Source organism: Rhododendron vialii, chromosome 9a (genome assembly GCF_030253575.1).
Source record: "Rhododendron vialii isolate Sample 1 chromosome 9a, ASM3025357v1".
In the NCBI taxonomy this organism is placed as follows: domain Eukaryota; kingdom Viridiplantae; phylum Streptophyta; class Magnoliopsida; order Ericales; family Ericaceae; genus Rhododendron; species Rhododendron vialii.
In genome coordinates this window covers 5,962,492-5,987,318 of record NC_080565.1, presented here as the reverse complement: position 1 = coordinate 5,987,318, position 24,827 = coordinate 5,962,492, and the positions used below count along the sequence as shown (strand labels likewise).

General features: G+C 38.0%; 1 protein-coding gene across 8 annotated transcripts; it reads right to left on the bottom strand.

The window, feature by feature from the left end:
• Window positions 1–9,271: 9,271 nt before the first annotated feature.
• On the bottom strand, window positions 9,272–18,378 carry LOC131300924 (sm-like protein LSM8). Of its 8 annotated transcripts, none has more exons than XM_058326961.1 (8): window positions 18,264–18,378; window positions 15,510–15,555; window positions 14,060–14,166; window positions 10,936–11,040; window positions 10,700–10,740; window positions 10,545–10,619; window positions 9,710–9,762; window positions 9,272–9,607 (listed from the first exon to the last, which is right to left on the bottom strand). In XM_058326961.1, the coding sequence occupies exons 4-8, from the start codon at window positions 10,970–10,972 to the stop codon at window positions 9,517–9,519; spliced, it is 297 nt and encodes a 98-aa protein (XP_058182944.1). In that variant the 5' UTR covers window positions 10,973–11,040; window positions 14,060–14,166; window positions 15,510–15,555; window positions 18,264–18,378; the 3' UTR covers window positions 9,272–9,516. The 8 variants fall into 8 exon arrangements, with proteins under 8 accessions (XP_058182944.1, XP_058182940.1, XP_058182946.1 ...); XM_058326957.1 differs by lacking the exon at window positions 18,264–18,378 and adding an exon at window positions 16,224–16,401; XM_058326963.1 differs by lacking the exon at window positions 14,060–14,166.
• Window positions 18,379–24,827: the final 6,449 nt, after the last annotated feature.

Here is a 24,827-nt window from a genome sequence, read left to right as displayed (position 1 = left end):
ATGCTTAATCTGTTTCCCTCGAGAATGAACACAAAAAGCTATTATGGTGTTTACACCATATTTGAGCACGACCGATATGAGGAGAAATTTGAGGTGAACTATCTCATTGTGATTTTGTCTTTTGTTTTTAGGTAATGAAAAGTGTCCCAATGAACCGAACTAATCTTTAGCCCCCTCCCACAGCCCTTTCCGTACATTTGCGTGATGTGAGGGGGCCCAAAGACATTCAAATTAATTTGCAGGTGGAGGATCCTCGGGGCGATTCGCAGGTGGATCATTCAAATTAATTTGTTCTTCTGGTGGAGGTACAAGTGAGGGTGGAAGGTGGTTGGTTTTGCAAGAGTGTAAGGATTCTTTCTATCTGTTTTTTAGCTTTTCAAACTTTTGGCTCAATCCCATTATAAATTAAGCTCTAAGAATACAATCATCACATAAACAAAAGTACTTATTTAAAACCATAATATAAACATTACACCACTTTATACAACAAACTTGTCTCAGTTATCTTAGGACTCTTATTTAAATTGTCTCCGTATTTTTTCCTTTTCTTCACATCCTAGCCGCTAGGGATGTCTATAGGTACTGATGGTGCACTTCTTGGAGACACAGCTTTCACATTGCAGGAATTTCATTGGGAATGTGGTGGCGAATCCAAAGTGGAGGATTTTGCTTAGCCTTTCTTCCGAGCTTCTCTATTTCTTCTAGTTGTCCTTCAATCATTTCGAGTTCATCTTACTACATTAGGCAGTTGCTTTTAACATGTTTTTTACTATGAATTTCTTCCGTTCCCTTGTGTAATAGCTAAAGCATTCTTCTATTTTACTCATTTCGCCTGTTAGTGCTTCTTTGACTCAGTACTTAACTCTTAGTTCATGAAAACTTCGATTTACATGCCTGGCCTGATTTCCATTAAATCGAAAGGGACCCCATACGTCAATGGTGACAAAGTCTAAAGAACTAGACATCTTGAAACACACCCCACCTTTTATTTATAAAAGTTTATTGACACACTTCTTTTTCTTTACATTTTTAACGCTTTTGTACACTATTTACAACATTTTTTTTTAAACATGGAGGTGTACTTTTCCTAACTTCCTAATGGTACCCATTTGGTAATGGGTTGTCATTGTTGGTAGGGCTGGGTTCCTCTCTACTAGAAGGTGGTCACCCGTAGTGGGTACCATTAGGAAGTTAAGAAAAGTACCCGTCCATGTTTAAAAAAATGGTGTGAATAGTACACAAAAGTGTAAAAAATTTAAAGCAAAAAAGTATTTAAATAAACTTGTATATAAATAAAAAGTGGTGTGTGTTTTAGAATGTATGTTCTTCAGACTCTGTCACTATTGACGAATGGAATCCCTTTTAATTTAAAGAAAATCAGGCCAAACATATAGATCAAGTTCCCATGAACTAAGAGTTAAGTACCGAACCAAGGAAGCACTAACAGGCGAAATGAGTAAAATAGAAGAATGCTTTGGCTACTACACAAAAGAACAGAAGAAATCCATGTTAAAGAAACGTGTTAAAAGCAACTGCCTAGTGTGGTAAGATGCACTCGAAATGATTGAAGGACAACCACAACCAGAAGAAATAGAGAAACTCGAAAGAAATGCTAAGCAAAACCCTCCCCTTCGGATTCGCCACCACATTCCCAGTGAAGGTTCCTGCAATGTGAAAGCTATGTCTCCAAGAAGTGCACCATCAGTACCTATATATAGACATCCCCAGCGACTAGGAGGTGATAAAAAAATGGAGAATTTAAATAAGAGTTCTAAAATAAATAAGACAAGTGCGTTGCATAAAGTGGTGTAATATTCATATTGTGTTTATAAATAAATACTTTTATTCATATGATGATTGTAATATTCATATTGTCTGGTCGAGTAATATATTGTACGTTTTCCCAACATTTGACCAAAAAGAAAATTAATCCCAAAAAAACTTAGGCCAAAAAATAATTAACCAAAAACAATAATAACCCAAAACCCGCGGCTCATTTAGGTCAAGTAAGAAACTCGTATTTTCCCGCAAACTGATTCTAAGTTTAATAAACTAAGAAACATGAACATTGGTCATTGCATCATCTTCGGCTTCCATAACCATGAATTTACGTATTACTTCATCATCATCACCCAAATAATCGAGGCCCAAGACTAAGAGCACACTATAAACTAAAGTCTGATGATGCAATTCTTACTAGTAGACATCTTTAGCGTCCATGATTTCTGATTTGAGATAAAGCTACCCCTTTTTACTTTGTTGGATAGAAAATTCTACATTAGAACTCTGCATTTATTTTGTGAGGATTTTCTGCATTTATTTTGTGAGGATTTTCTTTTGACAATTATGCTTAATTGATTTGCTTTGAATTGGTGAATGCATATCCATTGTCCCCACAATTAGACGTGCCAAGAGACAAGAAATCATGCCAATAACTAGACTTTTGGGGTTAATATAGCCTTAGTCACATAATCCTAGACAATAGTCTCCGCTCTGGCTCTCAATTCTCGTTATATGTTTGTGCTATCAATTCTCGTTCTCACAAATATATGTATAGAGCAATCTTCAAGTAAAGACCTTATATGCGGACCTCCCCATTTATATATATGTATATGTAGCTTGAAATGTTTATCAAAGACAATTTTGACGTTCATGCTTGCGCTCCTGATCACACAAACGCACGCACGAATTATGTGAATTAGGTTACTATTGTTTCCAGCACACCACTAATCCAACCTAAAGATCTATTTGCTCCGAAAAATCAACGACTCGTGTATGTCTTATTCGCATGCAAGCCGGCCTGTAGTATTAGTACCGTTAATTAAATTAAGATTTGACCCTTCCCTGGCCCCATGAAGGTGCAATTTTGCGATTAAACTAAGCCAGAATGGGTTGTCTCAGTTATGAGACATCCAGGAACAAGTACTGTAGGCTAGTAGCTTATGCTTTAATTGAGTCTCCCGCAAGTAGGCGGTGGAATTGGTCCTTTTTGAAATTTATCGGAGGATAAAAGGGGAAAATGAAGCGATAAGACATACAGTGATTCTCATGCTATATGGCGTGCACACAATGTTGCACTACTAAGAAATAATGCGAGTACGTAAGATAGGTGTAAATAATATGAGAATATTGAGATAAATATGTGTGGGAAGACTTTACGAGATAGAATAAAAATACGTAAAAATCTTGGTGGCGTGGGAGGGGTAGCATATATAGAATAGAAGATAGGACATAATAGATTAAGAGGGAAACAATGAAATTTCCGTCAGAGCCATAGGTTCAACAAGTCCTTAGTTTCTTGAATATCAAGAAACAGAATGCCCTCCGATCGAAGAAATCAATAAATGGAGACAACTGATTTCCAGATCAATAGATACAATAGATTTCTGTACGTAAAGGTCCATTTTTGCTTGGTTTGATTTGTTTGGAAATATCATTTGAGTAGAAGAACCGGCCTAATGAAATTTAACATTATGATGTGATACTTTTAATGGAACCTTAGTGGTACTAATTACTTTATTATTTCAAAGACCTCATATAACAAATACGACTGATTCGTCCAAGCTTTATATATATAGTCAAATGTGGTGTTCTTAGAAATAAACAATATTTTGTAATTAACGGCGATGAACCAAAAATAATTAATACAAATAAAAGAAAAAGGCAAAATTAATAACGAAACGAAAAGCCGCTCATTTAGATAAAGTAAGAAACTCATATTTTCCCCCAATGGAAAAGAAAAAGAAAAAGAAACTCATATTTCCCCCCAATGGAACTATATATTGTGGTCTGGTCGAGTAATATATTGTAGGGAGAATTTTGCATAAGTCCACTATAGCACTTTTCAAACCCATCTAGTCCACTTCTAAGTTTCATAACCTACTAAGTCCACTAATAATTTTAATGATACCCAATTAACCTAAGAAACAAGGGCCTTTATTTGGCTAACACGAAAGAATATTTTTTTCATTTTTTTTCGTTTTTGTTGCAATCAAGCCGCCGCCGCCACTGCCGCTGCTACCACCACCGCTGCCACCATGGCCGCCGCCGCCGCCACCACCGTCGTCACTGCCATCACGCCACATATAACGTTATATGTGTAACAAAAAACATATTTTTTCATTTTTCTTGATTTTTTTATTGAACCCGCTACACTTAACATTTAACGTTATATATGTGACAAATTTCTCTTCTTTTTTTTTTTCTATTTTTCTTGTATTGATTTTTTAACCTTATATGAGTGAAATTTTTTTTCTAACATATAACATTATATGTCGGGCAAAATTTTTCTAAAATGCAACATTTCTTTTTGGTTTTTCTTGTTTTTAGTCTTTAACGTTATATACTGGTCCATACAAAATATATAATATTATATGTGAGTTTTTGAATATCTAAATATCGCAAAACAGAAAAATAGAACATATAACATTATATTTGAGCTTCTGCAACTCTGAATCTCACAAAAAAAAAAATAGAACATATAACATTATATGTGAACTTTTGTAATTCTAAATCTCATAAAAAAAACAGAATATATAACATTATATCTCAGTTTCTGTAGTTCTAAATGACAAAAATACACACAGATTTTGACAAAAAAAATAAATGACAAAAATACACACAGATTATGTTGTTTTGTGACACAAAAGCACACATATAACCTCAAACTGAAATCCAAAACCACAATCAAACTGACCAATGGACTGCCTTACAACCAAAAACTGATCCCTCTCAATCTTCAACAAACACATGTTTCCAACAACAAAACAAAAGTTCGTGGAGGATCGCGTTACAACCAAAATCAGATCCATGGAGTAGGAGCAGTAGACGTGGAGGAGGAGGACGGCGTCGCCGGGGGCAGAGGTAGTGGCGGACAGACCAGTCAACGACGAAGGCGCTCTAATTGTTGAGGTCGACAGTGATGCCGAAGTGGCGTTGGGCGACGGCGGGGGAGGGGGAGGGGTGGAAGGGGGGACGATCGGCGCTGGAAGGAAGTATCGGTGGAGAGAGAGAGAGAGGAGGCTGTACCCCATGCAAAGATTCCACGAATAGGGTTGATCACATATCTCTTGTAAGTAATTGCCTGCGCCTTGCAGTGGTGGTAGTGATTAATTGTGATTACTGTCGTAGTGTGGTGTTTGGATGGAGAGAGAGAGAGAGAGGAGGAGGAGGAGGAGGTTGTGCTCCATATTTTTGTCTAGGGTTTCTTCCTATATGACAGCTTATATAAGAGGACATTTTTGTCTTAGTTTAATTTCTTTTTTAAAAGGAGTGAACTAAAAAGACCTTACCAAACCTAATTAATGAATTAGAGGGGTTATGAAATTTAGAAGTGAATTTGCTGAGTTACAAATATGCTATAATGGACTCTAGACCAATTTTTTTATACATTGTACGTTTTCCCAACATTTGACCAAAAAGAAAATTAATCCCAAAAAAACTTAGGCCAAAAAATAATTAACCAAAAACAATAATAACCCAAAACCCGCGGCTCATTTAGTTCAAGTAAGAAACTCGTATTTTCTTCTCAACACTCAACACTCTGATGGGTCTGACCATTACATTGCTCAGTAGACAATACAATTGTCGATCTCGCTAATCTCTCAGATTTCTGATTCAAATACAAGAACCTCAAGCTCTGATATAAATTGGAGTCCTCTGCTTTGGGTTTTGTATCTCTCTTGGGTGAGAGACCAGACAGGAGAGTGAGGCAGTGTAGAGAGAGTAAAGCTGTGTGAGGGCTCCTCCTTCAGGAGGGAGCTGAGCTCCTCCTATGAGGCTCTGTCAAAAACAGAATGAGAGAACATCTGAAAATCAGAGAGAGTTTGAGAGCAGCATATGTATGCATTTGTATCTGTCTGTGAGTGAGTGTGAATTCGAGTGATTTTGTAATCCTCCTCCTCCTCTGTAATAGAAATTTGCCTTTACCCTCCCGTGGACGTACCCCGATTTTGGGGAACCGCGTAAAACTCTTTGTCTCTGTGTGTTCTTGGTTCGATCGGCCTTATTTCCCCAACAATTGGTATCAGAGCTTCCGGGTCACCAAGAACACAACACTCTGTTTTTCGCCTCTCTGTCCGAATCTGCGTTTTTTCAAAACAACTCGAAAAGACAATCTGATCTGTCCATCTTGTTCGTCTCGTCGAGACGATTCTGGAAAGGTATAATATGCTTATGTTCGACATTGGGGTGATCCTTATTTGTTGGTCAAAATTGAAGTTTTGGGTCAAAACCCAATTTTTCTAGTTCTGTTCGTGGTCTTCTTTGAAGAAGACAATGACATACGGATGACATCAGCGCGATGTCATCATCCAGTCAGCGTCCAATCAGCGACACGTCGTCGCCCCGTCAGCGCCACATGGCGCTCTGTCATGCGCCACGTCACCTGACCAGTCACCCGCCACGTCATCTGTCCGGACCCATTTGAGGTGCCATGTAAGTGCCATGTGGCTGTCATATCAGCTGATGGACTGACTCAGCGTGCACAGTCAGTAGAATATTCCCTTGGTGGAAGGAATATTCCAGAAATTTATTTTCACGATTCGAGAGCTGTTCGGGCTCTTTTTTTCGTCCGTGAGTGTTTTCCAAAGAACTTTCACTAAAGATTTTTAGGACTTTTTTTGTTGTCTTTATTTAAAAAAACGCGTTTGTTAGTTTTGTATCTCACTTTTTACTTTTATCTAAATATTTCAAAAAATATTCACTCTTTAGCAAAAAAAAGTCAAATTTTTATTTTTTTTTGCTAAAAAAATGGTTATTTTCCAAAATATTTGGTAAAAGTAAAAAAACCTGACTTGTTTCTTCAAGACAAATCAATAATACACAAAAGTTTAACACAAAATTAACAAACGCGATTTTTCTTTGAACAAGGACAAAAAATGCTAAAAGAAAAAAATGCTTAGTGGAACAGAGTCTAAGAACTCTACTATGCGTAAGCAGCGTAACTTGTACTGATACTGTACAGATCGTCACGCGAGATCCATTTTTGGGTCCTATACGAATGATCCAAGCCATTAATTAATTCTTAAACTTGAATATGCGGTTGATGTGGACCGTTGATCTAGCATTAAGGAAAGCAAAGTAAAATGAAAATAAGTTGGGTTATGCTGTCGTGGGGAGAAAACTTGAAAATGGGATTGATGTGGGCCGTTGATTTTTGCTTGGGCAATCCTAGCCAAAAAAGGGACAATAATGGACTTTCGAATACTGGAGGGGAGCTAAACTCGGAAATAGAATGGTTTTTTTGATCCGCGGGAATGGGGGTTGAGAGAGTTGCATTCCAGAAAATTGATTTTAGGGTAAGTGGTACTCATGCAGCACATACGAGCTGTTAAAAAATGCAATTGACGACTAGGATTGAAAGGTACCGAACAAATTAAACCCAAAAAAAAAAAGAGAAAAAAATTGTTTCAATCTAATCTATCAATTGCATTGTGCTACATTAATATCACGTGGTATCTGATTTGCTAACAGAATTCCTCCAGCTTGAGAGAGTTGAATTCCTCCAAACAGAGTTGATTTGCAAAGAAGCACAACCATGTGATCACCCTTATATTTTTGTTCAACAACAGCTATAATTGAAATTTGAAACCATGAAACGGCAAAGCCCCAAAAAAAAAAAAATTATGTTCATTATTGTCGATAGGTAATTGTGTTTTTTTTTATTATTATATTGTCGTTAGGTAGTATATATCCAAAAACATGATGAGCGGACCCAAGATTTCGGGAAAAAAAATCAAAGTGACCCAATCTCGTCCAAAAAAAAAAAAAAATCAAAGCCCCAAACAAAAACTAAAAATTATGTTAATCATCGTCGATAGGTAATTCTGTTTTGTTAATGTCCACGTAATTTGTTTTTTTTTTTATTTTATATTGTCGATATGTAGAATCCAAATGCATGATGAGATGGTCCAAGATTTTAGAAAAAAATCAAACTCACCAAACATGCGGTTTGAATTTTTACCATGCGGTGTTGTGTCATTCAAGTGTATCTCTCTTAGTACTGTAACGGTACGCTCCCTCAGATGAAGTTGAACATGCACTCCTATCTGGTGACATTATAAAAAAATCCACGGGTGATAAAGAAGAGTTGATTAGAAATAAGTATTGATTAAAAAATACCTTCACGAATAAGCTTTTCGTTGCGTAAGATCCCTAATCTAACATGGCGTGCTTCTTTAGACGTTTCAGTATCGGTATGACATACAAATAATGGCCGTTTTCGATTGCGTTGGGCAACATTTGGATTAACATTCTCATTGTTCATCTTGTAAACGAGAATCAATAAAATGAAGATATGGACCAAAAAAATCAAAAAAAACAAAACAAAACAAAAAAGACTAGATTCGGAAATAGCACGTGGAGGGAAAGGCACTTAAGCCCCATCACCCGTGCCAACTGGGCTACCACCCTCGGTGGTGTTCTCTTTTTTCCTACTAGTCTGTTTCCTACCATTACAAGGGCTGCAGGCTACAGCACGGGAAAAAAGTGAAGGATTATTCTAACATCTGTCTAAAGTATGTAGGATAATAAATAAAAAATACTTTGTACATTGGTATTCGAGAAAGGTGTATTAATATTTTTGATAGTGTATTAATATCCATAAAATATGCATTGATATCCGAACTTATTTGAAATTATGTGTATATTATCTTCCCTCCACTAGGCAGAGGTTAGCAAAATCGAAAAATAAAAACCAAGTGTCATTTTGTACCGGATGGTACACCAGAATATGTCCGGAACATCCCAGTACTGTCCGGTATAGCCGGTATTGCCCAGAACAACCCAGTATTCCAAACAGTACGGATCGCCTAATTTTGCACTCCGTTTAAACTTCGATATGGGCTGGTACAAAACAAGATTAACAACTTTGCTTGGAAGAAAGATGGTTTACCGAGACGTTCAACCCCCCTCCCCCACCCAATAGATCATTTCTCCACTTTGTAATAGCCAAAACAACAATATAAGTGGGCCTTATTTCGGAGATAATTATTTCTGCAAACAAAGAAGGGAGACACTAGAGCACCAAGGAATGTAGGTTTGAGACTGTTTCACAATCTTTTGCTATAGTTCGAGCATGTGCAATGCGTTTGTCAGGGTTGGGTTGATATTGAAAAATTGTTCTTTCTGATTTGGCTTAAGCATCATCTGCTGGTTTGGCGCGGGTTCATAGGTAACAATGGCAATCTTTGGTACCATTAGCATTTAGCTACTCACTGGTTCCTTATGATTACCGGTTCAATACATCCAAGTAAAAAGAACAAGGACTACCTTTGGCTGCTCGAACGGATTTGCTATTTAATTATCAAAATTTTGTCAATTCAAAGACGACCATTCTGCTTTTTCCCTTTCCTTTCGGGGAAACAACTTAAACACCACATAAATATGGAAAACAAAATATCAAAAACCCCTCTTCGTAAGAAGTGCATTTAGTGCATCATACAACATCCAAACCGATCTTACTCATCTAAATCCAATTCACGTACATACAGTCGTTACACAGCAAATAACTGCCCGTCAATGGATAACAGGCTTTAGAGGATGAGCTCTCAGTTTTGACAAATCAAGGCCGGCATCCAGTTCTTCATCAATCTCCCCCACAATGCTTCTGCGAATGGATAAGGTAGAAATAATGAAACACGGTTTGCGGAAAAAGAGAAATGCATGCTTGCTAATTATAATCAGATACGCGAGTTATAAGATTACGTACATGTTGTCCCCTCTGATGATGTAAAGACCTAACACAAGTTGCTGGACACCTTCCTGCAAAATATAGTGCATGTCAACAATTTTCAAGTTACATTGTTGAGGTATGGATGAATTTCTGGATGCTAAAAATCAAAATATGATATCATGGGACACCTACCATCAATAACTGCGATTCTAATCATTAATTTCCATACCCCCACCACAAAACCAGGTCACATAAACAAGAAATGAAGAAAAACTAGTACGAGACCAGAATTTTCTGTTGTCTCATCGCATGACTCATGAGGCAAGAGCAAGGGCAAACAAAACTTGCTACCCAATGGCTTGCCCAATTTCTAGCCATCCATTATTTGAGAGCCAACTTTGGCCTCAAAACTAGCAAAGTCATTAGGTCTACACCACCAATGCGTAAAGGAGCTATTTCGGTATATGTGAGGCAAAAATATCCAAGAGATGGTCAAGTAATATAATGGTTGTGATTGATTAAATTGGTAAAAGGGCACCGTAGCAAGCCGAAACATGATTGCGGCAGTGACAAAACTTAAAGCTCCGGTTCTGGGATAACTTGCGTTTCACCATTTCATTAGATAGTGAGTTTGGTAACAAAAAAGAAAGGAAGAACAAACTGTTTTGAGAAGGAGAGGAAAGTCAAACCCCTGCCCCACTACCAGAAACCAAAGTATGCCTATAAAAGGCTTTGAGTAAATAAATAGACATTGAAACAGTTTCCAGTATTGGAACTGGAAGAAACCAGGAATTACACACTAGCATAAGGAAAGAAAAATGGAACTATTTTTAAAAGGATGGATTCTGCTATTTACAGAAACTGATCAAACCTTGGTTGAGTAAACGCGTTCATGAGATTCATCAAGAATTATGTTCGTAGCCTGGTCAAAACCTTTTAACACACCCTGAAGAGAAAAAAGTAATCGTTAGCAAACATTTTTCTTTCTTGGAAATTTTGTTGCAATGCACAAAATACAGCACTCACCACTATGTTGCGCCCGTCATTTGTTATCACAGAAATTGTTTCTACAAAACAAAAACAAAAACGTTTCAGCAACCTAATAAAAATACAACACATATATCTGCTAGTTCAATCATTCAAACCACATGCAATAGACTTGCAGAGTAGGAAAGCTACTTGAATGGAGATAGAATGAAAACAAGAGATTAGACTGTAAATTTAGAAGAGTATATTTTAAAACAGGTATGAGATTGCATTACGATCTACTAGATTTTCGAGCCCAGTCCCACTTGACATTTTGCAAACTCCTGTTAGGGACTACTAGCCGACGCTTCACCGCACAGACGATCAGAAATTCGAAATGTCTGTCACACAAGGATAAAACAATCAAACCATAAATTTTCCAAGACAACTTGCTGAATGGAAAATATTAACATGATGAAAAACAAACATTGAAATACCTTATAATACACAAACATAACATTAATGAATAATAAAAATCCCGATATTATTTTCACTGGAAGCTCGTTTTTTAGCTCATTCATGCTTTGCCTAATTTATGTTTACATGCACTCATTCCACGAAACACATTTGTTGTTTGTTTAATTAAGATAACATAAAGCGAATCAAGAAAATCCTAATGAAAAAGGAAAAATGCGGTTTCCTGTTCCACTATATTGGACTTTGGATGCATAAACTAGCATTTTTTGGGTAGATAAATAACATTACAAGACGTATTGCCTCACTTCCCTCCTCCAACAGAAATGCAGGAACATAGACACCAATCTGGCAGTTGTAAAAATAACCGCTTATGCGCAGCAAGAAGTTTGCAAAAGCAAGCTATGGTGTCCCCTGGAGTCAGTTGCTAGTATATGGTATCCCCTATTGGCAACAAAGGATGGGAGCTACACATCCTAGAAGGCCTCCAAAGACCATTTCAGATGTAGATTTTATTGGCCAATGAAAGCACCCATCTTCAAAAGGTGAGAACACAGAGAAAATCGACCATCTTAAGCTTCCTAGAGAGAGAGCAAACTGCAAGCCTGAGAAGTCTGGCTGGAAGTCTTCTATATCGTAGAACGTGGTGTTGGGTTTTATCTTCTCGAGCTATTTTCCGTCGTCCTCTTTCCTATCCTTTCAGGCCTTTCGAGATTTTATCTTGTTTGGACTAGACTTTTAAGATGTTTTCCTTGTTTGGGCAGATGCTCTGCCATCATTTCGTCAGCCCGTTAGGGCATGTATCGAGCCTCATTGTATATCTTTAGTTCTGTGGCTTCATATACGCTTAAAAGAAAGATTTCAAAATCCAAATGGACAAGGCACAAAAGTGAACCAATTGTAGGAAAATAGTACATTGAGGCAACACTCGGGTAGTTAATTGCTGCAGGATTGGACCTAAAATTGAATCAAGAATCCGAATGGGACCATATTTCTGGTTAGTGCAGGGATTATGTTTAAGTGACAATCAATCCCAATATTAGACTACCAGTAATCCCTAAATCTATCCTACCATGACACTATTTGTAAACCCAAATGGACTCATTCCCGGAGCGTGGATTCGACATTCTCTTAGTCATGTTCATTTACTGGACGTCGAGAATGTTAACTTTAAGCATCCACTAGGTCCGGTCTCGTGCATGGCACGAGTTTTGTGCCCATTGAATTGCATTGTTATCGTATTTTTGGGTTAGAAAAAGAAAGAGGGAGGGAGGGAGAGGTGGTGGTATTTTTGGTTGCACAGAACTTAAGCTGAAATGATTCCCTAAAATCTAGAGTTGGAAAAAGGAGAATAAAGGAGAAAACGGCATGATAAAACCGCCTCTATTATCACCCTCTGAACTACAGCATTAGACTACACCTCCAAGAATGTCATACTAAGAATGTCATACTTGAACGCATCAGAAATGCCTCTTCAATTTTTCATCATCCTCACTCAGATGTCACCCAGTCTGTGTTCAAAATTAACCTCAACACCACATGACACAAGTAACCAATCCCCGACAGTCTATACGAACATACTACCCTCATCAGCTATGCTTGGAATTGACCCAGTGAAATCAAAGACATGTAAAACCAGCTCAATAACCAAAATTAACCAGTAAAGTAAAAGCACCAACATACAAAAGATCTAACGATTACCACATGAACTGCCAAATAGTTGAAATCTCTGCACAATTCAACAATGATATCTAGAGATGCATAACACAGAAAACAAAGACCTCGTAAATGAACTTTTTGAAATAGTTCTTTTGGCTTGAGCTGAGTTTAGTCGATCATTCTCTAGAACCGGCAAACATGGAAATTTGAGAATGAATATGGTCAGTGTCCCTTTCCAATGAGCTCAAGGTAATACCAGCAAAGGCTTCAAGGTAATAGCAGGAATAATGAACGTACCCAAAACTAATTTTGCTCAAATGGTACATGCAAAACATAAGACAGATGACAAAACAGACCAGACAAGAGTTTTCATTCCCGTTGCCTTGAGCATAATAATAAACAAAAAGTAAGCGTAGCAAAAAGCAGAAGAATTGATTTGGAAGAGTTCACCATATGATAATTCCCACAGCCATGTAAATATTCTTTAGTCTTTGTTTTGTCTATTACCCATAGTGATCATTCTTAGAGCTCTAAATTGATATGATGGTATTGTTTCACATGGCCCAACTGTAAAAGCCGATCGTAAATAGTTCTTTAACAGTCGAATATGGTTTCATCTGCACTTATATTCTACCCTTTTCGATCATATAAACGAAGGCTTGGCAGTAAACAGTCCCATAAATGAAAAATCCCAATGGAAGGCTTGGCAGTAAACAGTCCCATAAATGAAAAATCCCAATGAGTGGAAAATAAAAACTTAACTATAAGTACACACATTCAGTTCAGCCAACAAAAACACCAGCCATAAACATCAGATTCACACCAAACAGTCCCACGAATAAAGATCATATCAGGAATGAAAATATGCTGGTGCATGGGAGGCATGACATCTAGGTTTATATTTACAATGTGATAAAAGTCTGTAGTGCAGTAGGGTACATAGAAACTACAGAAACAAAAGTAGGGAAATATAGTTTTGGAGTTGATAGGTTGCAAAATATGGACAGCAAAAGATTTGGTGTAGGAGTTATAAAGAACAGAAGTTTTGCCATGGCAGAATGCAGATGGTTCAAAAGCTGGTTGAACTTAGGGTGATAAAGAAATGTTGGATTTCAATATGTAAATTTCAGAATGAATATGGTCATGTTCCCTTTGCAATAACTTTATTCTTGTTAAAAACAGCATACCAGTGGCCAGTAGCTGTCCATACAAAACAGCATTAATAATGGTAGCAAAGCAGTAGCAACTATAGCATTAAACAGAAGCAACAATAGATAAGTTTTGGACCTAATGCAGTAGTCATTAGCAGGAGACATCAGTTAAGAGAATCCGATCCAAAACAGAAGTAATAATGGCAGGATAGCAGTAGCAGGCATAGCAGAAGACAGCTCAATCTAAAAGCAATAGACATGAGCATCAGAATTAGGCAGATATTCCTTACGAGTAGTAGTAAACAGCAGCAGAAAGCATTTATTTGAGAAGAATATGGTGAAGTAGGTGCCATAAATAAGTAATGGAACCGGGAGAATCAAGATAAATTTTCATCAGAATGCAGAAACCAGTAAACAGCTCAGTTCCACATGGCAGCTTGGGTGAAGACCAACAGGAGAGCCTGAAGCTTTGTGGGATAACAAAGTGGGACAAAATTCTACCTTGTTATCCACCACGATCAGCAGCATGGTGGAGAATCAGAGATATGAGGAAATAAACGATACTAAAATAGCAGCATTATGAATAGAGTACAGCCACAGAGGACAAAAACGCCATAACAGTAGAAGTTTGGTCATTTGTGGGTACGAGAAGCATCACACGTAGGTTTACAATGTCATAAAAGTTTGTAGTGCAGTAGGGTACTTTGAACCTGCAGAAACAAAAGTAGGGAAATACAGTTTTGGAGTTCATAGGTTGCCAAATATGGACAGCAAAAGATTTGGTTCGGAGGTTATAAGTAACAGAAGTTTTCCCATGGTAGGATGCAGGTGGTTCAAAAGTTGGTTGAAGTGATACGATCTGGGCACATCTTAACTTGTTTCAGTAATGTTGCTCTTGTTTTTTTTAACCGGTGGATTTTCTGCTGATTCTTCACACTAAACAGTCCCACAATTAGAAATTCCGTAGTGGTGGGAAATAAAAATCTAACTATAACAATGTACAAAAATTCAGTTCTGCCAACAAAACATGAGCCATACGCATCATATTCGCACTAAAAACAGATGGAAAAACATCACACTTGTCGAAGTGTAAGCACACCTAAAACATACAAACCACAAAAACCTATGCCGAACAAAACTGTTAAAAAATTAAACCAAAAACCCAAGACCCATAAAATTAAAACCTTAGTTTCAAATCAAAACCTATTATCAAAAAACACACAAAAGCAAAGATAACACGAGCAACGAACATCAATCAAAATTCATACCTGATTAACGAACCACAGACAAAGGCAAAACACGAAAGCCAAAACCTTGTAATATACATAAAAACTAACAAACAAAACACAGCAAAATTTCAGAAATTACCAAAATCACAAATAACAGAAATGCCACCACAGCAGAAGCAGAAAATGGGCGAAAGGAGAACACAGAAACCTGTAACGAACAAAAACTTCAAAAAAAAAAAAAAAACCCAAAATCCAAGACCCAAAATTTAAACCTTAGTTCGAAATCAAAACCCATGACCAAACCCACAGAAGCAAATAAAGGAGACGAGCAGCAAACATCGAGATCACAAGTCATACCTGATCAACAAACCATAGACGAAGGCGAAACACCAAAGCCCAAACCCTGTAACAATACCAACGAACAAAAACACCGAAAAATCTAAGAAATCACCAAAAAAAAAAATCACAAATAATAGAAGCGAGAGAACAGAAGAGGCACAAAAAACCCGGCTAAAGGGGGAAAAAAAATAAAAAGGCGCAAAACTCATGGCCAAACCCCAACATTGACGACCCGAAAACCCTTTGAAGCTGACCTCGGAAGAGCGCGCCAAATCCAAACCAAACACACCCAAAGTAAAACCCAAACAAGAAGAAATCACTCACCATCAGTCGGAGCAAACAACCACAGCAAACACACCACAAGCAAAAGAAAAGAAATCTGGCAAAAATAAAACCTAAAGGAAAGGAGAAGAAAAGGGGAAAAAGAAACACAAGTACGGGTTTGATGCCAATCAACGGACGAAATGCATCACAAATCCCACAACAGCACCGGATGCCCACAGCTGGCCGCTGACGCGTGTGCCAAGCAAAATGACATAACTACCCCTCCCTAAACTATGCGGCCACCAGCACACCAGGGATCCAATTGGAAAAATTGACCAAAAATGGGGACACCGAAAACCTCCTCCTTATTAGATAACGGTAGGAAATAACCCAAAAAAACACATAAAAAAGAAAAAGAGAGAAATAGAGAAATAGACGACCAGAGAGAGAGAGAGAGGGAGGGGGTACCTGTTCTTGTCGTTGCCGGAGCTTTGTTTGCTTAGATTTTGGGCTGGTTCTGATTGTGATCGAATTGAAAATTAGGGCTGGTACACATACATTCTTCGGACAACTACGTAGAAAACCCTAGCTTTTAAACCCTGTCACAAATTAATGGCCTCATTTGTAATTTCCACCTCGCTAGCGGCCCGTTTGGCGGGTGGGGCAGAGAGGGGATAAGGCGTTTGGAAGATAAGTAAATCCGGGCTCACTCCTATTCGGTATTTGTTCTCCTTCTCCCTTTCACAGGAATTTTAGCGCAACCCACCTCACTCCAGGCTAAGCTTATTGGGTGGATGTAATTACCGTTTGATAACAGTGATAGATAGATGGAATTCGTAAGGAGATGAGATTAGGATTCGGATTGGTAATGAGAAGGGATTGTTAATGAGAAGAGATTGATAATGAGTATGTTTGTTTGAGATGGGATTAGATGAAGGGATTCTTAATATCATGTTTGTTTGAGATAGGATTAGATGATATGATTGGATTGATAGAAGAGATTGGTAATGAGAAGGGATTGATAATGAAGAGAGATTGGGATGGGATTACAAATACCATCTCCAAGAGGGTATTGCTAATACCCCCATTTAGGGGTCTTGCTCATCCCATGGGATTCACAGTCCGGAAGGATTTGTGTTACCAAACAAAGAACAACAAGAGAATAAATTGGGGCAATGCATGCAGCTCACCTTATAGTTTGCACATCCAAAGAACAAAACATTATTGGGTATTGATTTTTAATTCCTGCTGCAAAAGGTGCTAATAACTGATTATAATTATTTGTCATTCACACAAGCTATGAGTGTAAATCCCTAAGATAGAAACAGATTAGATGAGGTCTCGATAGCTATCCAACCACTGCCAGATATACATAGCCCATCATCCTTTTATTCAAATAAAGAATAAGGTTCAACACAGGGACAGCCACTGCCCCAGGGATTGCATACCATCATGACAACTTCCCAGCCAAGATTGTTTCCAAAAACTCTTAATTAAAAGAAAATGGTTACATAATAATAATGCAGACCCCAAAGCAAAGGAGATCATATTGGTGGGAAAAGCAGGATCAATTACTAAATCCAAATCTCCCCCTTCTACAAAAATGACCCAAATGCAAAGTTCAGTGTTATAAGGGTAGCCATTTTAAGGTTTTTTATTTTATTTTATTTTATTTATTTATTGTACAAGAAAATGCCCACAAAGAAACACTGGCTACTAAAGAATACGATGTTGTATAGTGCCCCCTACGACAAAGAACAGGAGAAGAGTGAACATTTGAGAAGGTAGAAGAATGAGAAAAAATAGTTGATTATTGTGCTTCTTATAAGTGCTTTTAGGCAACAAACCTCAATATACTCCAGTGTTTTCAACTTTCAACATGTAGCAGAAGACTTCAACAAACACGACAACCCTTCTTAACTTGTCACACCATAATATCAAATGAGCTGTAATTGTAGTAACGGGAATACATAAAAAAGGTAAAAAGATAAGTACAACAACGTCCATATCTCACAATGTCAATTACGTGGGTTGTCACATTGCATCCCTGAAATGTGAATGCCTTAGCTACATGGGTTTGCGTCAAACGAGTCTTATTCTCCTAATAATTCACCCAATTTGCAAAGGACAGATGTCATACTAATCAAAATAAAAACCTAACCCTAACACCGTTACAGAATTAATGTAAAAATTTAGAATTAAGGTTTTTTTAAACCAGAATTTCTGAACCAGAGAGAGAGAGAGCCAATGTCACAAACCCAAACCCTAATTTCTGAACCAAACCAAAGATTACAAAATAAACACAGATTCGAAGATGGGAAAGGGTTCAAATCAGTCAAACGACCGAGAGAGAGATACCTTATTTGGTTCAATCACGTTCTCCAGTCGATCTTCTTCTTCTTATTCGTATCTTGTTCTTAATCGAAATCGAAACCCTAACCAAAAAAAAAACCTAATTTCTTAGATAGAGAACGATCCAGATTTTTTTTTTATTTTTTCGAGAGATACCTTGGTGTATCCCTAGGATCGCATAAGATTTCTGGCTTCAATCGTCGTCCTCTTCTTCGTGCTTAGTTTTCCCTTCTTCTGGTTCTCGTCACCTCTCTCTCTCTCTGTTCTGCGTGAATGCCGTGAATGGGGGAAGTGTGAGGGCTTTAGGGGGGAAAGTGTAATTAGTCGCGTTTTTTTATTGCCTTCTCTTATCCTGGCCGTTGGATTAAATCCAACGGCTCACAGCGCGTCCCGCACCATTTGGCCATCCGGGATCCCTTAGGGGAAGTGTAATGTGTGTGTATATATACACACGTACAGGCATTTAAAGCAATTCCGGTCTTCACCCATATATTTTTTTTAAATTTGAGTCAAATTTTGGGTAAAAACCCATTTTGAGTAGACACATTTTCAATCATCAAACCCAAATTTTATCCAAATATATATACATTTTATTCTTAATGGCATAATGGTAAATAAGGTAAAACAATCAACTTTAAAACTTGTTCATCATCATCGAAGGCCAGAAGATAACGACAACTCTGGGGGACCCAAGACGGCTTAGAGGTCACAACGCCATTGCCACTTTCTGCATCACCTCTCAGACCGCCGGCCCTCGGCCTGCCGCCACTGCCGACGAGGTTCTTTCTCTCCCTCCTCCACCCTCTTTCTCTCTCTCTAATTAGCCGTTGAAGAAATGGGTCAAGGCAAAAGTTGTCTCAGATTTGGGCAAAAAAATGGGTAAAACCCAAAATGGGGAAGGGTTTGGGTCAAAAATTGGAGAGAGATATTTGTGATTTTTGCCCCATTTTTAAATTTGAGTCTTAAATTGGGTCAAGGCTAGAGATGCTCTTATATACCTATACGGAAATATATATCTCGTCTCTCTCTCTTGTCTGATTTAGGGTTTTTTTTTTAATAGTATAATCTGATATTAGGAAAAAAATTTATTTATATATTCAACATAACGCATCCTACTTTTTGGAAAAATCACGTATTCACGTATCCGTATCGTATCTGTGCATCTTAGCTGATAGCATTCCAAGTATATGCAACCCTAATGGTAGAATGTGAAGAGATTGTCCATGGAACTTGATCAAGTCTATCATAGTTAGGATGGAAATGTGGAAGACGAGATGTTGGGAAAGGCCAAACCCATCGAGTGATATGAACAAGATTTGGACACTTCAGAATCAGTAGGGATACCTGATGAAGGGCCAAAATATATGCTTAGAGGCCCTTGAGGCAGCCAATTGTCATGCCAGAGGAATGTGTTATTCCCATCACCAATAATATCCTTGATAAAGGGTCTAGCAATAGCCCTAAAGGCTAAGAATTTTTCTCCACGTCCATGAACAGCTAGAAGGAACTTTTAGAGTCCAGAAACTCTTTCTTTGAATAAGATGCTTATAGCACCACTTAACCCATAGATAATTATGATGAGAGCAAATATATCACAACTGTCTTAGGAAGTATGCATGATTCCATTCCTTAATCCCTCTTAAACCAAGTCCTCCTTTTTTAGCCGAGCAAACATTGGCCCAAGCAGCTTTGTTAGAGTTGGAATATGCTTCAGTACCGATCCGTAGGAAGTTTTTGAAGAGCTTCTCAATATTCAAACAAACTGAGTTGGGAAGAACAACATGCATGGTCCAGGAAACTTGTTTACGAAAAAGGACCGACTTTATGAGTTGCAATCTTCCAGCATATGATAAAGGAGTTATTGGCCCGACTTTTGATTTTATCCTGGATTTTAGAAATGAGACCTTTGCAATCAGCCGCAAAGAGTTTTGAGGATAATCAGGGGACATCCAAATATCTAACTGGAAGTGTACCCGTTTGGAAGCCCAACAGAGAACACATGGTCTCCTTGTCCTGATTTTCAATGCCTATAAATACACCCTTCTCTTGATAATAAACAAATCATCGGCAATTATATGTGAGTATGAAAACTGCCCGGGGGTGGTATGAGAACTGCCCTGAATTAATGTGAATTTGGTATGGGGAGAGGGGTGTTATACGGTTTTGAGTAGAACTCATCTCCAAAAGTTAGCCATTGATTGAGGAAGCCTTAGCGTTTATATACTTCATGTTACTTTGGTACCAAGGCGATGTGGGACTTTGCTTCATACCCTCCCTCAAGCGCAGCGTGCTCACTCGACATCACCTGCTGTGTGTAGGCCAGAGACACGCATCCTACCCATTTTTTGTACCTAGCATATATTGATACCATGGTGCACGATTTTGGATAGATGTCAACACCAAAAGCTAGCTACTGAAGTGAGGGTGCTCTCACACTTATATAATTTCATACTATTACTTTGGTACCCTGCGGCGAGACTTCGCTTCACAAGGGGATCCCCTTAAGTTGTTACTATTTTTTTGGTTCTTAAGTTATCAACCTCTTCATTATAGGGGAATCTGGTTCAGAAAGATTTCGACATAAAAAAGGAGGCCGGTGGGGTCTCTTTCCAAGCTATTCAAATGGTTTTCTCAGCTCAGGTATCAAAAAACTACCTTGAAATCCATCTATTTTGGGCTAGTAAAGGGACTTTCTGTATACCTACTCAAGGTACATATGGACCTTCTATTTCAGCAATCAGTGCTGTCCGAGGTAATACATTTTGTAAATATTTGATGCAAGTTTAAAAATGTTAGTTCCATTTTTCTTACGACTAAAATTTTCTACAAATTTCATCCCCATTTTTGGTAAAAACCCTACATCTGGCAAAAAGAGTAAGACTGGTTTGATTATGGGGATTTTTGTTCCTGTTGGAGTTGTAAGCTTTCTATCTTTCCTTGCGCTCTATTGGTTTGTCCTTTGCCGAAAAGGGCTGGGATGGGACAACAATGAAGGTAAAAATACTCAGGAAAATAGTAAGCCGAGCGTGTTATTGGGCTATGACTTTTGCATCAAAACAGATTCGTTGTTGTCCCCGTGTGTGGTTCTGCTATTGTTTATTTGTAATGCCGTTTTAGATGTATGGGTCCTATGCTAGTTATTTTTGTGTTCTTAGTAGCGTTAGGCTTGCTCAATGCTTTTTGTGTGATTCGTGGTGTGTTCAGACATGATGGAGGTATGTGTAAATGTTCTCTTAAACACTCCCCTTTCTAGTGCTATCCTATGATAAAACAACCCATTCCTCCCCTTTCTTTCTCACCAGTAAGTACCTTAAATCCTCTGATTTTCTTTGTCGAATGAGGGAAAAGAAGTAAATCCGTAGTTGAAGAAACACATTTTGGCACTGCCCTTGGTGTCCTGTCCAAAATTAGTATGTTGTAATATCCATTGTCTTACATAATCTGCTACTCCGTATGTCTCAATTTGTTATGGCACTTTGGTGTTTTAGATGTGTTGTACGGGTGACACCAAGTGATGAGGTGTCACCTCACTTCCGATTACCTCCTCTTTTACATCCATATTTACGTCACTAGAGGTCAGGGCACACACGATATGTGTACAAGTCGAATTTTGTATATTTTGTTAAAATTTCGATCAAACAAACAATAAGCGGGAAGCTAATTTGATAAAACAATCAATAAGTGGGAAGCCATTGTGCATATTCTATCGAAATTCGACCTGCACACGCATTGTGTGTGCCCCGCATCAGTGTAGATGTTTTGTGCGTGCCCGCGGCCGACAAGTGAAAGAAAAGATACAATACCAAACAAGTCGAATTTTGCATATTTTGTCAAAATTCGATCAAACAAATAGTAAGCGGGAAGCTAATTCGATCAAACAATCAATAAGCGGAAAGCCATTGTGCATATTCTATCGAAATTCGACTTGCACACGCATTGTGTGTGCCACGGCCTCTAGTATATAGGAGTAGATGTTTTGTGCGCGCACGGTTCACACGTGAAAGAAAAGATGCAAATACCAAAACAAAATTATACAGAGTTTTAAGTCCCAATTAATTCGTAATTAGGATCGTCTCTCTTTATAAACTCGATACTGATTCAGTATGATTCCAAACCATCAACCAAAAAATGCCACTGCTAAGTGATAAAGAACATAAATATGTAAAGGTAGTTTCAATGCCCCTTAGAATTCATAAAATGGCAAACCAAATATAAAATTTGTGTTTTCAGGAAAGAGTAAACTGAAAAATAAGTAAATAAGTAGCTTATTTCACATTTTCAAATTCAAAAATAATGTAAATGAAAAATAATTTTTCAATTTTTTTTGCATCTTATAAAAGATCTTGTTACCCAAATTATGCAACCTAGAGGGGGGGTGAATAGGATTGCTAGTAATAATTACCAATAAAAATTTATCTCTAACAATATATGCAAACAATAAGTATGCAATCAAAATAGAGAGATAGAGAGATAGAACCCGTTTATAGTGGTTCGGTCCGGATTTGTCCACGGTCCGGCCCTACTCCACTTCTCCTCAAGCAATTACTTGAAGGTTAGACTAATCTTTAAAAGATTACAACTTGTAAGTCTTGCGGGTGCTTACAAGAACCGAATGCCTCTAGCTTTCCCGAGGAGCTAGCACAACCGCAAGAATTTTCTCCGAAAACTTCTCAAAAACAATAACACCCAAATTCCAACCCGAATTTGGTCTTCTAAGCTTTCAAGTGTTTGACTCAAACACTCACTTAGGAAATACAAGTATGTGAAGAAGGTATGAAAATTATCGCTCACGACTTGTACAAATTTTCTCTCAAGAATAATATGAAAGTGGAAGAACAATGAGAATTTTTGGCTTTGATCTTTTGAGAATTTGCTCTTGCAATAATATGGAATGTTGTAGCTTGTGTATGTTCTCATTAATGAGTTCTTGATGCCTTATATAGCCATCCATATGCTTCCTAGCCGTTGGAAACTAGCCGTTGGAACTAGCCGTTGGAAACTAGCCGTTGGAAACTAGCCGTTTGAAACTAGCCGTTGGAAACTAGCCGTTGGAAACTAGCCGTTGGAAACTAGCCGTTTAATAGAGTGGTCATCCGGGTGGTCGTCCGGTTGTCACAGCTTTCTGTTCAAACAGCCGGCTTGTCAGCCGGTTCGTCAACCTGTGGCTCACAATTTCATCTAAATAAACCGTTAAAGCATGTATTGAGCTCAATAAAGTCTTTGTAAATATAAATCATGAATCCAAGAGACTTTATGCTATATTTCAAGGTCACGAAAATATTTAATTCGGGAATCGACTTTTCGATAATTTTGTATTTGCCGAATAAAAATATCATTGAATTTATCATCAAAATAATTAATAGAGATGCATATAAATTTTCACAAATTATAATGCATACATTTTTCAACAATCTCCCCCTTTTTGATGATGACACAAAATGATAGTTTTTATTCAAGTAGGAGTTATGCCAATCTCCCCCTTAATACATGCACCAAAGCAGTTATCTACGATCAACGAGTAATAGCAATAATCATCAGATCATAGCAAGCAATTTTTTAAATTTGCCCAAAATGGCAAGATAGATCAATTAAAACTTGGCTTTTTCTCCCCCTGTGACATCAAAAAAAAAAACTAAAAAGAGAAAAACAATAGGGCCATGGTTCCAGCACCATGCCGCTCTTGCCCTGTAGCACTCTATCTTCGTACATTGAGAGCTTGGCGTCCTTGATTTTCGTATTCTCGAATAATGGCTGCTACAACGGCAGCTATAATGCCAATCCAATACCACAGAGTATCCACATTTACATTCCATCCAAACCATGGTGGTATTCTCATGGTAAGTAACGCACACAGCAGAATGAAGATAAAGAGTTGCATCCAAATGGTTTGGATAAACAACCTGAACTCTGCTCGTTCGGCATCTCTTTCGTAAAACTCAATCGGTAATCCTTGCGGTATGTTTGCCATTGCTCGATTTTGAAGGATAGAGATTTGGAGAGTTTTAGGCCGAGAAAGAAGGAGAGATAGATAGATGAGGAGATAGAGATTGTGTTGTTGAATTTATAGAGTATGAGATTGCCGAATTGTTTGAAATGCTGCGCCGAATTGTTTGAAATGCTGCGCCGAATTGTTTGAAATGGTGTGCCGAATTGATTGAATTGCTGCGCCGAAAGAGAGATAATAGGGGATGCGGCACCGAATAGAGATAGGATAGGGGATGCGGCGCCGAATAGGACAAGAATAGGGGTGGCGCCGAAAAGAACAAGAATAGGGGAAGAAAATTGTGTTCGGGTGTTTATTGTTGTGTCCCCTTAATACATGCTCCCCCTAAAAGAGAGCTTTTTAAAAAATGCGAGGGGTATTACCGAGAATGATTATCCCTGCAAGCTTAGAGACAAGAAATTCATATCGGCGAAGTATATAAGAGACAATTTAAGCACTAAGCCATGAAGTTCATACAAACTAAGTGTAACAGACTTAATAAATCAGAGTTAGCAACGCAAAAGCTTGAATAAGTCTCAACCTCACGGTTGTCCGGTTGGACATCCGCTTGGACATCCGACTGACTGTCACGACCCTGACCCGCCCTTTGAGGTCTTAATCATGACAAATGCCAGTGATTTCTAGCAGAGGGCTCCCAAAAGACAGATTTCCAAAACCCACGAAATTATCAGCATATAACAGATTTGTTCAAGACTCAAAATAAATGATCAAACTTG

What these genes read in the sequence shown, in the direction of transcription:
- LOC131300924 (XM_058326961.1), bottom strand. Translation starts at nt 10,972, where the DNA reads ATGTCAAGTGGGACTGGGCTCGAAAATCTAGTAGATC. An exon ending in GCTCGAAAATCTAGTAGATC is followed by an intron (nt 10,741 to 10,935) that starts GTAATGCAATCT and finishes TTTGTTTTGTAG; the next exon opens with AAACAATTTCTGTGATAACA. An exon ending in ATCATCAGAGGGGACAACAT is followed by an intron (nt 9,608 to 9,709) that starts GTACGTAATCTT and finishes ATCCATTCGCAG; the next exon opens with AAGCATTGTGGGGGAGATTG.